At 37.9% G+C, this 16,674-nt stretch overlaps 1 protein-coding gene across 2 annotated transcripts in view; it reads left to right on the top strand.

Annotated features, from left to right (window-relative positions):
* ppfia3 (PTPRF interacting protein alpha 3) overlaps positions 1-16,674 on the top strand; it is a 41,208-nt gene that overhangs the window by 7,715 nt on the left and 16,819 nt on the right. Inside the window, exons 3-20 of one of the 2 annotated variants that reach the window (XM_051887560.1) lie at positions 2,625-2,726; positions 3,782-3,946; positions 4,513-4,587; positions 4,685-4,744; positions 4,822-4,950; positions 7,071-7,163; positions 7,987-8,039; positions 8,188-8,281; positions 9,706-9,840; positions 9,962-10,045; positions 11,780-11,911; positions 13,248-13,310; positions 13,421-13,500; positions 14,139-14,304; positions 14,397-14,590; positions 14,770-15,010; positions 15,105-15,238; positions 15,383-15,534. In XM_051887560.1, coding sequence (XP_051743520.1) covers positions 2,625-2,726; positions 3,782-3,946; positions 4,513-4,587; positions 4,685-4,744; positions 4,822-4,950; positions 7,071-7,163; positions 7,987-8,039; positions 8,188-8,281; positions 9,706-9,840; positions 9,962-10,045; positions 11,780-11,911; positions 13,248-13,310; positions 13,421-13,500; positions 14,139-14,304; positions 14,397-14,590; positions 14,770-15,010; positions 15,105-15,238; positions 15,383-15,534 — 2,152 coding nt within the window. The remainder of the gene's footprint in view (positions 1-2,624; positions 2,727-3,781; positions 3,947-4,512; positions 4,588-4,684; positions 4,745-4,821; positions 4,951-7,070; positions 7,164-7,986; positions 8,040-8,187; positions 8,282-9,705; positions 9,841-9,961; positions 10,046-11,779; positions 11,912-13,247; positions 13,311-13,420; positions 13,501-14,138; positions 14,305-14,396; positions 14,591-14,769; positions 15,011-15,104; positions 15,239-15,382; positions 15,535-16,674) is intronic. The other variant, XM_051887561.1, reaches the window with a different exon arrangement.

The following is a 16,674-nucleotide window of genomic DNA, read 5'->3' as shown; positions in this document are numbered from 1 at the left end:
CAAAAAAGTAACGAACTCTGATTCAGTCTCACACGTATGCAAACAAGAGTTGGCTGTACGATACCAGCACTTTGGCATTTATGAATCCAGCCTCTGTTACAAATCAACAGCCTCAGACAACCGATGAAATGACACTGGGCTGTCAATAAATAAAATCGTTCAATGTCAGTAATTTGTGGTTAATATCATGTTTTTTAGATCGGTGCTTCAACACATTCAGTTGCTGGTATTGGTGATTTATTTGCAGAATATGTGCACATAGATAAACAGCAGGTAAAGAGATCAATATATGCAAAACTGCTCGCACACTTGAGGATATAACAAAAACATAACTGCAACAATACACATGCGAAGTGCAAACGAGCACTGATCTCAATGTAAATGTGCAATAATTTAAAAATCTTTTCTACACTTTTGTAACAAAATTTCGTCTGAGGGTTTTCCCATTGGTGCAGAAATACTTTGTAGTTGTTAACTTTTGAAGATTCAATTCTCTACACAAAGAGTTTAAATGGCCACTTCCTATTTGGATTGGTTTATACAAATGAATTAAATTTATAGATGAGAAACTATTCAATTAAATAGTTCAAGTATTTAATAAACTATTAAAAAATGTAATGTAAAGCAGTGGTTCTCAAACTTTTTGACCCCCATATAGGTTAAGATATTTCCTCTAGCATTTCTGCTGTAATTATGACAACACTGCTTGTTTTCAAACTTTCTTTATTAACAGAAACTGGAAGTTGAATGTATTAAAAATAATTCTTTGATTCAAGATTCTGATTCTGTATGTTTTAATAAAAATAATAGTTATTGAGGGGGGGAAAGGAAATACGATTTTTTATGTGTGTGGGTTTTTAGCATTTTGACGTTTGCTAAAGCCCTCAGCCCGCTTTATGAGAACAACTGATTTAAAAAATCTCACATGTCATCCATTGAGATGTTAACTCATTCACATCTCACTGTCTGAACTGTTGAACTGTGCTAAATAGCACCCCATTGTCATCTGGGTCAGGTATCACAATGACCAAAGGATGATATCGTACCACAGTAAATTTTTTGTAAATTTTTCACTTTTGGAGATCTGTTGTGTTCATTTGCTGTTGACACGGCCACTTGCTGTCATTGAATGTTTCCGTTGTAATTGTGATTAGTAGGGGTGTAACGATACCTTTATGTCATGATTCGATACATATCACGATACTGAACTCACGATACGATATTATTGCGATACTCCAAGACGTGGTAAAGGGTTAACAAAAAAATGTACTGTTGATTAAAGTGCTAAATTTGGTATTACATTAGGGGTGGAAATGAATAGGCTTGGACTTGGTGCTGGTAACCCAATGCACAGTACAGTGTTGATACCAGAATAAAAATATTCATGATTCTGAAGCTAAAAAAACAGAATTATTTTAGACGAAAATGCTTGCGCTCTGTCATTTTTTTTTTTTTTTTTAACAAGCAATTCTGATACCAGAATTTCCTCTATTAAAGTATTAAGTGCAATCTGTTTCACAGACATAGACGGTAACTCACTAATTGTGGGTATCAGTGTTATTTTTTGTTAATAATTTATATACTATTATAGTATTTATTTTTGTATTTTCAGTTTTCATTTTAATTTTTGTACATTTTTATGTAAACTTAAAGAAACTTAAATGAAAATGAGATGTTGAGAGATGTTGCCTTGGCAGCTTACTGAAATAAAATAATTTTTTCATATTATTTTATTTTATTTAAGCTTTATTTTAAGTAACTAAAAAAATTTTTAATGGCCAGTAACTTTGGCGAATCTAGTATTGTTTTATCTTCAAAACAACTGTACTTCTTGTATCAGCTTGGTAATCTGTAAACATGACTTTTACAGGACTGATGATAAACCCTCGCTGCGTCTGAAATCGAATACTTTTCTTCTATATAGTATGCAAAAAAAAAAGCACAGCAAAAGAGTTAGTACATCCGAATACATAGAATTCAAAAAAGTACCTTGATGACCTACTACTTCTGCCGAGATTTTGAAGTAAGCTTTCACTGGACACTTTACTATCCCATGAGACCACGGAAGGGAATTTATGAATGGCAGAGAAGCGACACAACTGACGCTGGTAGATCACATGACAGTAACAATGAATGTTGTACATCCTAATTTCATTCATAACACCCACATTAATACTAAATAGAACATACTTTTTTAACAGTTGTGAAGTAAATTCAAATACAAATGTAGTACCTACTCAGACAGTATGCGACTTTAGATGCACCGCTTGTGTGTTCTTACACCTGGTGAAGTCAGCCAATCAGATTAGATCTTGCCAGATCGAGAAAGTGCAGTTTCAGTTGTGTGTGCACTGTGCAGTAATGCCTCAGATGGTCAGTGAGTCTGTGGGTGGTCCGTGGGCAGGCTGTCTGAAGCCCAGACACAGTGGACACATGTATATGGTGTATGTGTTTATTTCTACATCGTGTGAGTGGTTTGAAAGATCTGTAAATATATTTCAGGCTGACCACAGCACAGGATACATACTCTTTGGTTTATTTGTGTTGATTGTAAAGATCAGAACAGAGCTCATTTTCTGTTGTTGTTGTTGTTGTTGTTGTTGTGTGTGTTTGTGTGTGAGCAGGAGTTTGCAGTGTTGACCAAAGAGCTGAATGTATGTCGGGAGCAGCTGCTGGAGAGAGAAGAGGAGATTGCTGAGCTCAAGGCGGAGAGGAACAATACACGGGTCAGTAACCCCATAACCATAATCTGTGTGTGTGAAACAGACATCATATCCTCTTATATCGCCTGCCTGTGTTTGTGGTTTTGTGTTTAGGGTGTTTGTTTTTGATGAAATGTTTTGGCTGGGGTGCAATATCCTACTCTTGCCATATATCAGGAACATTTCCTCCTAGGAGGCAAGGGAGGCGGTGCCTCTTTAAAAATGGAAAATAATTCACTGTAGAAAAAAATTTAAACAATGCAAATATTACAAAATATGCCAATAAAAAGTGTAAATCAAAGTGTTGGATATAATCAAAGTATGTGTATAATCAAAGTGTTGGATAAGTGACACTGTCACATGAGCGGTTAAAGTTACGAGAGAAGCAACGTCTTTCTCTTGCCTCCCCTGAGCCCATTGAGTTTTAATGGTTCTTATGGTTGTTATTTTGGAAGAAATGTAAAAAAGATGAAAAACCTGAAGAGAAATATACTTTGTTTTAATAATTACAACAATAATTTCACTGTTAATGTAATAGAATTGCTTTGTTTGCTGTTGTTCCAGTTTACCTTTATATTACTGTTGTGGCATAATGTCTACTTGTGAAGTGAATGTTTTGTCCTTGGCAGTAAATGGTGAAAATATTCAGTAGCTTTTATTAAGCAAGGATGAATTAAATTTATCAAAAGTGACAGAAAAGACCTTTATAATGTTACAAAATATATCTATTTCAAATAAATGATGTTCTTTTAAACTTTATTCATCAAAGAATCCTGAAAAAAATACTTACAATTTAAAAAATATGAAAATAGAAAAAAGTTATTCTAAATTGTAATAATCCATCACAGTATTACTGTTTTTACTGTATTTCTAATCAAATGAACGCTGCCTTGGTAAGCATTAGAGACTTTCTTCAAAAGCATAAAAAAATCTTACAGACCACAAAATTTTGAATGGTAGTGTATGTGACTCTCCTAAATTGATCCTATCCTAGGAAATGTTCACTAGAATAAAAATGAGTGATAACTAGTCCCTGTCTCCGCAGTTCACTTTCTCGGTTTTTTCCCCATGCCGTCTAGCTCCTGCTGGAACATCTGGAGTGTTTGGTGTCTCGTCACGAGCGTTCTCTGAGGATGACTGTGGTGAAGAGGCAGGCTCAGTCTCCCGCTGGAGTCTCCAGCGAGGTGGAGGTGCTCAAGGCCCTCAAATCCCTGTTCGAACACCATAAAGCCCTGGATGAAAAGGTCAGCAGCCCTTACTCTGTCCTGTCCTACACCATGTCGGAATGACGATAAATCCAAATATCTGAATTTTTGTGACCACAGCTGTCGTTTAGTTTCTGTTTTCCCTGTGTTGTGCTGGTTAGTCCTGCTTATAATGAAAACACATTGGTCTAAAGCTCCAAATATTACCAAAAGCACCATAAAAGTATCACAAAAGTAACCCACATGACAAATGTGCAAATTTAAAGTCTTCTAAAGCCATACAGAAAGCTTTATGTGAAGGGAAATAATAAAATCTAAGCCATTATTGCTCTGGTGCAAAGGTAGTTTCATTTTTTTGGTAGAATTTTTCCTTTAAGACCCAGAAACCATAACCCATTAATTCTGTGTTAAGGCACAACTATTACTGAAGCAGGTGAACCTGCTCAGATTGCACTTTACAAACTCATTAAGAAGTTTTTAAGGCCGATGTCAATGTATAAACAGCCAGACATCTATAGAATAAATGTGTCTCTTCAAAGAGGGGATGTTTTTTTTGGACAGGTTCTCCCTGTTGATTCATTGTCTATTGTTCTTCTCTCCCTCAGGTGCGTGAGAGATTGCGTGTGGCTTTAGAGAGAGTCGCCGTTCTAGAGGAAGAGCTGGAATCATCTACAAATGAGGTGAACATTATACTATCGTGATATATGTTTGTACCCCCTTTACTCTCTGTATGTGGCACGTTGGTCCTGCATGCTTAGATTTGTTCATTATGCTCAGGTACTGTCTTTACGGGATCAGATTAAAAGGAGAGAGCGGGGTTTGGACAATGGAAAGGAGGTGAGTCACAACTGTTTGAATCTTGTATTGAATCTTTTCATTGTTCTTTTTCTCATGTTCCTCTGTTTTTCACGCAGCGGCTCCCGAACGGCCCCTCCTCCATCTTGGATGACGGTGAGATCGACAGACAGAGAGAGGGAGAGATAGAGCGACAGAGAGCAGAGCTTTCACAGTTAAAAGAAAGACTGGCGCTCATGTGCAGACAGGTGAGTGTTGCACTGCTGCCTACAGAGGGAGCATTTTAAGGCATCGTAGTAGGCACACTCCTGACAAGACAAATTGATTCAAGCCAAGTTCTAGCCAAATTTATCCAAATTCTACGCCAACATCGCATGTATACTTCACAGAGAATGCAATCGCATAATACTGTGGTGTCCAACCTACTCAAAAACACTGGCCAGGAGGTTTCTAGTAATATGGAAGACTTTGGCTGCATCCGAAATCACATACTTCTCTACTATATAATAGGCGAAAAACAGTATGTGACAAAAGCAGTATGTCCGAATTCACAGCACTCATAAAACGGTAGCCAAAAATGTAACCACATGACCTACTTCTTCCAGCAAGATTCTGAAGTGCGCATACAATGGACACTTTACTATCCCATGAGGCCATGGGAGAGGATTTGTGAATGGCAGTGATGTAACTGACGCTGGTAGGTCACGTGATAACGGCAACATGGCAAATGTAGTATGTCCAGATTACATTCATACTACACACATTCATACTATTCATACATTCATGTGAAGTAATTACTTATTCAAAACAAGTACCTACTCAAGAGAGGATGCGATTTCGGACGCAGCCTTTGATTATCTGGTTTAGGTGTTTTTAATTGGGATTGGAGCTAAATTCGGCAGGAAGCAGGATTGGACATCTCTACCATAATGCATTGCATCGAGCTGAATAATGCTGGGTACGCACCACAAGATAATCGGGCTGTTTTTGGGCCGATTTCTCCCCTTCCGACAATCCTGGGTAATGTCCCGATTATCTTGATGGTTCTACAGATTATTTTATCAGATTTTCCTGTGATGTGAGGTGTGTTAAGAGTGACTGAATCTGCTCGGAAGAACGTTGGAGCCGAATTGTAGTCGTAAATATTCAACATGTTGAAATCCTGATGTGTGGGGGGAACCCCGAGGACAAACGCAAGCACGCTCTGGAGATTATCACGAAAAACAAAAAAATATCCTATCAGAAAGTGAGCTGACAGAAGACGCAGCACAAAGTAAAGACCACGTTCCCGCCGTCTCCACGACTTCACTCAAACCCTTTTCTTTTTTTCCCCGTGAATTTTCTGTCAAAATCATTCCGAACACTATCATCACAATTTCTTCCTGCCTATCGTCCGCCATGTTTATTCTGAAGTCTCGAGAGATTTTGCGAGATTTCCCGTGTTCACAGTCAGGACTCTGGTTGGAAATCTGTTTGTGTGTGGTGTGCTGTCTTTGTCACATCACGGCACACCACACACTATAGGAGCAAAACGGTTAAATCTAGGATTTTTCGTCTTCATGTTTGTGGTCTCTCACATTTTGAAAATCTTATATGATTTTACAAATCTTTTAGTGTGTACCCAGCATTACAAATAATTCCAAGATGGCAGACATGGCGAGAGAATTTAATTAGATATAATGAATATTTTGTTCAGTGCCATTTATTTATTTTACTATATATTTTATATAAATGTTATTTTACAGTGTTAAAATTACAGTAAAAATGATATCTTATATACATATTTCATGATAAAGTTGTTAATTAAATTTGTATTCCAATTAATATATATATATATATATATATATATATATATATATATGTTTAAAACTAATGGCAACTCCACTGAAATATAAATTACATGAAAACAAAGTGCACTATTTGTGTAATGTGTAGAACAATTTATGAGGTTCTGTGATGCTTAGGGAGGCAGTTGGGTTTTGGAACAGAGCTTGTAAGTGTCTGTGTGATGCATATATAATGTTCACAGTCACAGGAAGGAAATACGGGACAGACGGGGTGGGAGAAGACCTACAGTATGACACACTCTGAATACTGACACATTTTGGATGAAAAGGTTCCAGTTAGCCTGGCATTCCTATGGTTGCCATAGAGATGCAGGACCAGAGAAGATGCTGAGCGAAAGACGGTGTCACATTCTGCTGCCCTCTGGTGGATGTGTGCAGCATTCCAAGATTTAAAAAAAAAACAAGAAACAACAGAGGGAGAAACGGCTACTGGAACGCATCCAAGTTTCATTGGCTCGTTTTTGTGTTTGCATGCGTTCATGCGCACATGTTAACGTTTGAGCCTTGTCTCCCATGTGCAGGTTGGAGAGATCGAGGAGCAGCTCACTACCGCCAGGAGGGAATTAGCTAAATCTGAGGAAGCCAATCAGAAGCTTCAGAGGGACGTGAAAGAGGTGGGTCAGAGGTTAAGTTCTCATCGAGAACGCTTCAAAACAAAATCAAGAGCCCTGTGTCACGCAAACATGGTTTTGCTGTCATCCCGCCTCCTTTCCCATTTAGAAGGGTTTCCTGCCACTATGCAATGATTAATTGTTGGTAAAGTGCTCTAGTTGTTGATGGGTGTGCCAGCCAAAGTGAGATCAATCAAACTGCCAACAAAATAATCAGCTGTCTATCTGACATTCCTCATGGAAGAAGTCTAATTTTCTGTATAATAGGAGCATGCCGTACTCTCCTGCGGTAACAATGACTTGCCAACTTGGCAACAGCGCTTGTTTCATGTCACCGACTCAGTAGTTATGGAATTTTCTGGAATTGTTGGTTGCTACCGTGCTGGCTTGGCGTCCTATTTAAACTGGATGCTTTTGCCTTGAGCAGGTTTTGTTGCTTATAATCTGCTTCGACTGCCATAAAGTACAGTCTCGATAGTGGAAAATGAAGGGGTTTTTCACAGTTCCCAAGACACTTTGCCTTTGGTTTTTTTTCCGATACAATTTTCTTTCATCACTTCTTCCTCCTCCCTCATAATAATTATGTAATATTCTACACAAGTTTTCAAATATTTATAGTCAGCTCAGTTTGAAGTAAACAGTACGGTAGAACTGCTGTCTAGACAGGCGCCCAACCATAATAATGTTACTGAATGGTCTGATTGTGATCATTTACGTGTGTGTTTTTATTTCTGTAATCAGTTAAACATATGTTGTTGACTTCTTTTTTTTTTTTTACATTTTCTCTCTTTTTTTATCTGACATTTTTCCATCCCCTCCACCACAGGCACTGTGTCAAAGAGAGGACATGGAGGAAAGAATCACCACTTTAGAGCGCAGGTAAACTAGACCAGATTAGACCAGATCTCACTGCTGAGTTTGAGTGGGAATTAGCCCAGACCTGCACTTTCAAATGACACAGATAGAGTTTCAGTTTTGATTTATGAAGCACCCTGCAGATCCTCACTGTGTGTGTTTTTGTCTGTAGGTACCTCAGTGCCCAGAGGGAGGCAACCTCTCTCCATGACATCAAAGACAAGCTGGAGAACGAGCTTGCCAGCAAAGAGTCTTTATACAGACAGGTACAATCATGTACAGACACACATGAAAGGTGTAACTATTGAAGGAACATTTAACAGCATGTTCATCATCAGGAGTCTCTGGGGATTGTTCTCAGGAAATGGTGCCATTTGTGCCTGAAGATTTTGTTTTGTTTTTATTTCATGTGAAAAGGCTTCAAGACTTTTCTTTCTTTTCATCTTTGAAGAACACTTTAGGCCAATGGGGGGGTCACACTATACGCAGATTGTTTTCTCTCTTCTAAATTCAGGTTATTAGTCAACAATTAGGCCTTGATTTTTTTTACTAACCACAACGTCAAGCTATGATTTTTCCCATAATAATATTATTATTATAAATAGGAAAAAAAACCATTTCTTCTTATTATAATTATTAAATACAGTTGTGCTGATTAATATTTTTGAAACTGTGGTCATTTATTTTCAGGATTCATTTATGACTAGAAAGCTCGAAAGAACAGTGTTTATTTGAAATAGTTTCTAAATTAATGTAAAACACTTTACTGACACTTCTGATCAATTGAATGCATCCGTGCTGAATAAAAGTTTTAGTTTCTTCAAAAAGTAACAACTTTTGAAAGGTAGTCTATATTTTATTTAAAATGTAATGGTTATGAATAAACTGTATCAATGTAAATTGATTAATATTCTGATGTAAAAAAAAAAAACCTTTATAAAAAAAATAACAAAAATATTTTATTATTATTATTATTATCACAGATGAATGTTTCTTGAATCTTGAAACTTATTTGGTACTTTTATAAATAAATCTGTTTTTTAACTGTCTTGCATTTTATGAACTATACATATAAACAAGCTTTTTTTTCTTTTCTTTTTTTGCATCTGGTTAAAGTTATTCATTCCATGTCTTTATATTCGTTAAAAGCCTTTCTCTGTCAAATCTTAAAAATTACTTCCGCAATGAGCAACACTATATTCATAATAAATAGAGATATACTATAGATTTAGACATTCTTAGCTATGGAACCACAGATCAGTGTTAATGTACCTAAATTACTGAATATGAAGTGAATTTATTTTGATGATTTAAAGGTTTGTGGGTTGAGGTCTTTAATCGTGGATACAAATATTTAGAGTCTGTTTCCAGGCTCTGTGATATGTCTAGGCGTGTTGGTTTTACGTAACATATGTCTTTGCCTTTCTTACATATCTAAATGATCGATAAAGTAATAATGACTAAACCTTTCATCTGCTTACATTTGTTTACCTGATAAATTTTGTTTCATAATTTTATTTCTTTTTTATTATCATTTGGTTCTTTGGTGGCTTCATTTGTGACCTTGTGAGATTTTTTTTACCAGGTCTCCACCAAAAACAAAACACTTTTTTGTCCCCTGAAGAAACCGTGTTCCTTAGGTGTTCTTTATTGTCTTGGTCTCATTGTTCTGTCACTTCTCATCTCTCAGAGTGAAGAGAAAAACAGGCAACTCCAAGAGCGTCTGGACGATGCTAAACAGAAGCTGCAGCAAACCCTCCAGAGGGCTGAGACGCTGCCCGAGATCGAGGCTCAGCTTGCCCAGAGGGTGGCGGCACTCAACAAGGTGTGTGCTGTCAGGTTCAGATCTGTTTGTCTCTTTGTGGTCCTCTGCTATTAACTCATTTCAAATGGAGAACGGGTCCAAACTATGTTCAAATGAATTTTATCCCTGCTCTGTTGTTTAGGCGGAGGAGCGTCACGGCAACTTTGAGGAGCGATTGCGACAGTTGGAGGCACAACTGGAAGAGAAGAATCAGGAGCTACAGAGGGTGACTTGTCCTTTCTTTTTGTGTTTGTTCAGCATGTCAGGCTCAGATAAAGTGAGGCATTTTTACTATGGATGATCTTTTGGAGTAACATAAAAAAGTTTAAAAATTAATATGTTGACATATGCGCAATGCGCATTTTCTTTGATTCACAAACATTACATCAACATTAGGAGTTTCTAAGGGTGTGTTCACACTTGGCAGTTCGATTAAAATGAACTCTGGTGTGATTGCTCTGTTAGTGTGGTTCATTTGAATCAGTGTGAAAGCTGCCATCTAAACCCTGGTGCAACCCAAACAAGCAAGACCCAGACCGAGACCCACTGCTTCCAAATGAACTCTGGTGTGGTTCAACTGAAACATGAATGCAACATGGACCTAAAGCCCGGAACACACCAAGCCTTCGCCGACGAACTAGTGGCGACGACAGCAGACTGGGGTTGGCTCACGTCAGCAGCGTCTGGGTTCAAAGTTGCCCTGACACACCAAACCGACGCTCGACACCCGACAAGTAGCACGTCCGTTCTGCGCCTGCGTAACAAGAAATGCCTTTCCATACCAGCAGGTGGCAGTAGCTGAACAGCCAATCAGAATGATCAGATGGCCCGACTGACCGACGAGCTCCGACGGTGATTCAACATGTCAAATCGGCCAAAAAAAAGCCGATAAGGACCAACTTCAGCCGACGGTGCGGAACACACTGAGAAAATATAGTCGGCCGACAAACACAAAAACTGCCCGACGGCCGACCGTCGGCATGGTGTGTTCCGGGCTAAAGACACCTAAACGAACCAAAAACGAGAAGTGATGTCACAATATGCAACCTCAAAAAGGACTGAATGCTCAAGCATACCTGGTTTTTCTTGTCATTGTCCTTGCAGCAGATTTTCCTTTGTGAGATTTTTCAGCTGAGGAATTCCTGGCACTGTTTTGACTCCTTCACACATTTTATAAGCTCTTTGTGAGTTCTCAACTGGTAAAAATACCATCATATGTATGCACATACAACGAGAGTGTTTAGCACAGCACACAGCATTGTTTTGGATGTGTGGTAAGTTCTGTCACAAAATCTACACCATAAAAGCTGTTTTTTTGTTTTGTATCTTTAGGTTCGGTGTTAAAAATGACAGTGTGAATGCTAAGCGAACTAGAACTAAATGTATAATTTTCTTTTTTGGTCCAGACCAAAAGAACCAAGAGAATCAAACTACAAGTGTGAACACACCCTAAATGAGCTAACATCTACAACCTGTTTCTTTAGATATAAAATACATGAACAACATTAAAAAAAACAATTTGCATCTTCAAAACTTTCACAAATATTTAAATAGATGTTCATTTTAAATACATTTAAAAAATAATAATACAAAAAAAAACGTAAAAAAAACTTTTTAAGCATTTCACATCTTCATATTTAAAAAAACAAGTGGTTTATGTAGTCTGTTTATATTTAATGTTAACTTCTAGGTTTTAAGGAACTGATCTGACAAGTTTCTTGTAGTGCTTCACTTCTTTTTCCATCATTAAAGCAGAACCCCGTCTGGTAGGATGTGCGACTTTAACAAGAACCAGTGGAATAAGGATCAAAATAGTGTTACTCTTGGATCTCTGCCTGAAATCACATGGCATCATCTCTCATCACCTTGATGTCACATACCTTTTATTCACTGTTAGTTAAGTATATACTCAGTATTCATTATCCTTCTCCTTTCTCTCTTTTTCTCTCCCTCCCATCAGGCAAGGCAGAGGGAGCGGATGAACGACGAACACAACAAGCGTCTCTCTGACACGGTGGACAAGCTTCTGTCTGAGTCCAATGAGAGACTTCAGCTGCACCTGAAAGAGAGAATGGCTGCTCTGGAGGAGAAGGTATGATCCTCCACAATTTCAGATTTGATTTCTTTGACGACGCTGCATGCACATACAGAAAACAGAAAAATAGCCTTGACATGTCACCACGTCTTTGATGTTTACCTCAAAATCCAGATGTTGCCTCAATTATATTTGAGTCTAATAGGAGTTCCAGGCTTCCTCTGTGTCCTCCCTCTTTATTTCAGCATGAAAGCAGGTGTTCAATGCATTTCTCATCAGAGAATCAGTGATGAATGGCCAAAATGTAATTTGCGCTTAATGTCAGAAACAGAAGAACACAGAAGACATGACTAGACTATGGTGTAGGAATGTGCAAAACTACATATTTTCAAAATCCAGTTGTGGGATGCCTGAACAAATACTGTAGTTAACTAATCTGTCTCGAGGAAGTATAATTAGGTAGTTTCTGGTTCGTCTGACCTTAGACGGATGTGTTTGTAAGGGGGCATTTACAAAAGGCATGTTCTGGCATTCAAAAACAGATTGAAGATGGTATGTCTCAAGATGCATTTTTAAAAGTTAGGAAAATTATTTTTATATCACCATACTGCCTTAAAAACACAAGATGCCCAGGTTTTCCAGAATATTTTCATGATTTTCAGGTCTGGAAATGTAATGGAAATTAATAAAATCTTAAAAGGTCAATGAAAATCATGAATTAAAGCCATAGTTTTTCTATAATTTTCTTCTCGTTGTGTTCGGTTTTAAAATATTTATAAGTGTTTTTTTTTTTTTTTTTTATGTGAGCGATCTTTTATTTTTAAAAATCCTTTTCCAGGTATCACAAAAGACTAGAATTATCATGGAAAATGTCGTAATTACTGTAATTACTAGATGACAACCCGGACATTCTGCTCAGAGCTGTTCACGCCCTTGGACTTGGAATGACGCATTTCTATAGCAACACTATTATCAATAGACAGAAGTACAATTCAAGAAGTAAATGTTATAGTTTATTAGATAGATATAAACCTCTGTGCTAACTACATTAAATGGTATTTTTGTTTATTTTCAGATTGAGACATGCTCAATAGTCAATTATGCAAATTATAAAATACAAATATTATGCGATAACTTCTTAACTACAATTTACTGCTGAAGCCGCTACATTTTTCAGAGTCACAGTCAGAGCTCTTCAAAAATTCAGAGTTTTCACGTTGTAATTACAAGTTCCATGAGGATGTGAATGCTTTGTGATTATGGTAATGCCGATGTGACATGAACACACCTTAACTGTGCCACTGTCATAGGTTTGATTCCCAAACACACAAAGTACTTTGGGTAAAAATGTCTGACATTTGAATGAATGTAAATGTAATGTATTGTTTTACAGAATGCTCTCTCTGAGGAGCTTGCTAACATGAAGAAGATCCAAGATGATCTCTTAGCGAACAAGGTACATTCCTCTCTAAACTATAAAAAAACTGCTGCAAAAAAAAGGTTCTGTTCTCTTGACCTCTGTCCAGATGGCTACATTATCTGATACTAATGTCTTACTCCTCCTAGGATCAACTGATTGCAGAGCTGGAGAGGCTTCAGCTAGAGCTGGACCAGCTGAGAGGAAGACCTGGTTCCTCTTACTCACGGTAAGACACATAACATTTCTGCTGTCCTCTATTAAAAGATCATTTATGACACTTCATGAAGCGTGACAGATTTATTAATCAATATTTATTCTAAAGTTGACATGAAACGTTATTTGCAATCCATTTTACTTCAATATGTGACACACATTCAAAAGTTTGGAGCGTCCTTTTTTTTTTTTTTTTTGAAAAAATTTTTAATTTATTGAGCAAAGAGGTAAAAAAAAAGCGTGACAGTAATGAGAAATGCTTCAAATAAATGCCGTCCTTTTGAACATTCAATTAATCCAAGAATCCTGAAAAAATGTATCACGGTTTTCGCAAAAGTATTTCGCAGTAAGTTTTCAACATTGATAATAATAAGAAATGTTTCTGGAGCAGCAAATCAGCATATCAGAATGATTTCTGAAGGATCATGTGACACTGAAGACTGGAGTAATGATGCTGAAAATTCAACTTTGACATCACAGAAATCTTACAGACCCCAAACTTTTGAACGATGGTGTATTTCTGAGTAAAACTGGGTATTTAATGAGGAAAATGTGATGATTTTATCCATCAGGAAACATTTTGATTGTGAAAAGTGGGTGTTATCCCGTAAATGGGCAGATTTCATGTTGTCTCCACTGTTTCTTTATTAGGTCTCTGCCAGGAAGTGCTCTAGAGCTGAGGTACTCCCAAGGAGGAGGGTCACTTCCTGCTGGCTCCACCACCCACCTAGATCATTATGGAAACACAGGCACAGGAGGCGTGGTCAGGCGGGCTCATCGTGGACGTTGGGGCGGTGCAAGGGAGGATGCTAGCAAAGTGAGAACATTTTTGTATGAACTTGCTAATAGATTAACAAAATGGCTTAATATGAAATTAAACGTGTTGTTTCTTACCTTTCTCTTCTGCAGTATGGTGATTGGGACAGTGGAGCTTTGCTGGGCACTGGGTTCGAGGGCGGTGTGGAGGACAGGTGTTCTGATGATGAAGAGGATCGTGAGACGATCTTCGGCTCAGAGCTGCTCTCACCAAGCGGCCAGACAGATGTGCAGACTCTCGCTATCATGTTGCAGGAGCAGCTGGAGGCCATCAACAAAGAGATTAAGTGAGTTTACTCGAGACAGAGGGACCTTGAGACTGCTTTGAAAAATCAAACTTTCATTGTAATTGGAGAAATGGAAAGTGCTCTGCAAGGGAGGTTAATGGGTCTTTGAAAAGTCTTTAATTTAGCTTCATGAAACCTGCAGAAGCCCTTGTCTTACCCTCCTGTCATATTTTCGTCAGGCTGATTCAGGAAGAGAAGGAAAGCACAGAGCTTCGTGCTGAAGAAATTGAGAGTAGAGTCAGCAGTGTGGCTCTGGATGGCCCTCCCATGCCCCCGACCTCTCTGGGACGGGACAGCACAGGACGTGGCTTCATCCCCCCGTCCCTCACATCCTCCACCCTGGCATCGCCCTCTCCACCCAGCTCTGGGCACTCCACTCCCCGTCTACCCCACTCCCCAGCACGCGAAACAGACAGACAGGTAGGAGCATGTGCTTTTTTTGTGGATGTGTATTGTTATCACACATTGAGTAAACATGTGCAAACAGCTGACTCTATACCTTTCTACCCATCAGAACAACAAAGATGACGACAGGTCCCTAGCCCTTTTGGACTCCACCCCTCCTCCCACCCCTCGTGCACTGCGACTGGACAGGATGACACACACTCACCCTGGTGCAATGTTAGATGACAGTCGTGATTTCCGAAGGTGCGTTAATCGCCCTGGCCCAAAATCCATCCATGCATAGGACTGATATTCTGAGACTGCATTGTGCAAAACGTCTTTGCCATCACACTTCAGTCTTAATGTCTTTGTATAAGTGACCTTTCTCCATCTCTCTGTGGACTCCAGCCTCTCAGCTGATGGCAGCAGCTCAAACAGCAGTCAGGACTCCCTCCACAAGGCCAGCAAAAAGAAAAGCATCAAGTCTTCCATCGGCCGGCTCTTTGGGAAGAAGGATAAGGTCCGAATGGGTCAGCCTGGACGTGAGTCAGCATCTCTGGGTGAGTATAACCTAAAAATACAGCAAAATCTACAAAAACAAAAAAAGTGCTTGTTAAAAAAAAAAAAAGAAAAAAAGAAAAGAAAAAAAAGCACTGCACAAAATCAGAGTGATATACTTAAATTATCCAGAAATGTTCCTTAAAGGAGAGAGATGGGCCATATCAACGGGCTTATGGCCTTTTTTAAGTAACAAATAACTTTTATTTAAGTCACAGTTATTGAACATGATTTGCTATATGCTAGTTGTTTGCTTTAACATTAGTGCGAGGGACATTCTCATTCTATAGAGCATTTGATTGGACAAAAACCTGTGTAGTACAACACGAGTCATCAATATTTTTGGTCCATTCTCCTGGAATAGAAAAACCGTATGTTGTAGATATAAGCACACTAGCGTTCAAAAGCTTGTTGTTGGTAAAATTGTTTTCTGACAGAAGTCACTATTGCTCTCCAAGGCTGCATTTATTTGATTAGAAATACAGCAAAAATAATAATATTGTGAATTATTATTACATAAAATGTAATTTATTCCTGTGATGGCAATCAGTCTTCAGTGTCACATGATCCTTCAGAAATCATTCTAATATACTGATTTGCTGCTCAAGAAACATTTCCTATTATTATCAACGTTGAAAACAGCTGAGCTGCTTCATATTTTTTGGAGAAACTGTATTACTTTTTTCAGGATTCTTTGATGAATGGAAAGTTCAAAGGAACAGCATTTATTTGGAATAGAAATCTTTTGTAACAGTATAAATGTCTTTACTGTCACTTTTGATCAATTAAATGCATCCTTGTTGAATTTTTTTTTTTTTTTTAAACCCAAACTTTTATATGGTTGTGTATATCTGCTAAAAGTGAATTTGGACAACCTTTAAGGAGTGCACTACCATATAGCTAGCTTTAAAGCTAACAGATGTAAACTAAAATTCCAATGTTGATTTTATGTGATTTTTAAAGGAAAATTCTGATTTAAAAAAAAAACTCTATATACATTTTATTTCAATCTTATTCTATATTAAAGCAATGAAACTTATGGGGCACTGATAATTGCTTCAGAATAAACTGTGGTAATTGACAACTTAATGTTCCTTTAATGGGCAGTAAAGTGTTTAAAAACAAGTGTTTATTCAGTTCTG

This window comes from Ctenopharyngodon idella, chromosome 3 (genome assembly GCF_019924925.1).
Source record: "Ctenopharyngodon idella isolate HZGC_01 chromosome 3, HZGC01, whole genome shotgun sequence".
NCBI lineage: Eukaryota > Metazoa > Chordata > Actinopteri > Cypriniformes > Xenocyprididae > Ctenopharyngodon > Ctenopharyngodon idella.
This window is presented reverse-complemented; position numbering and strand designations above follow the sequence as displayed.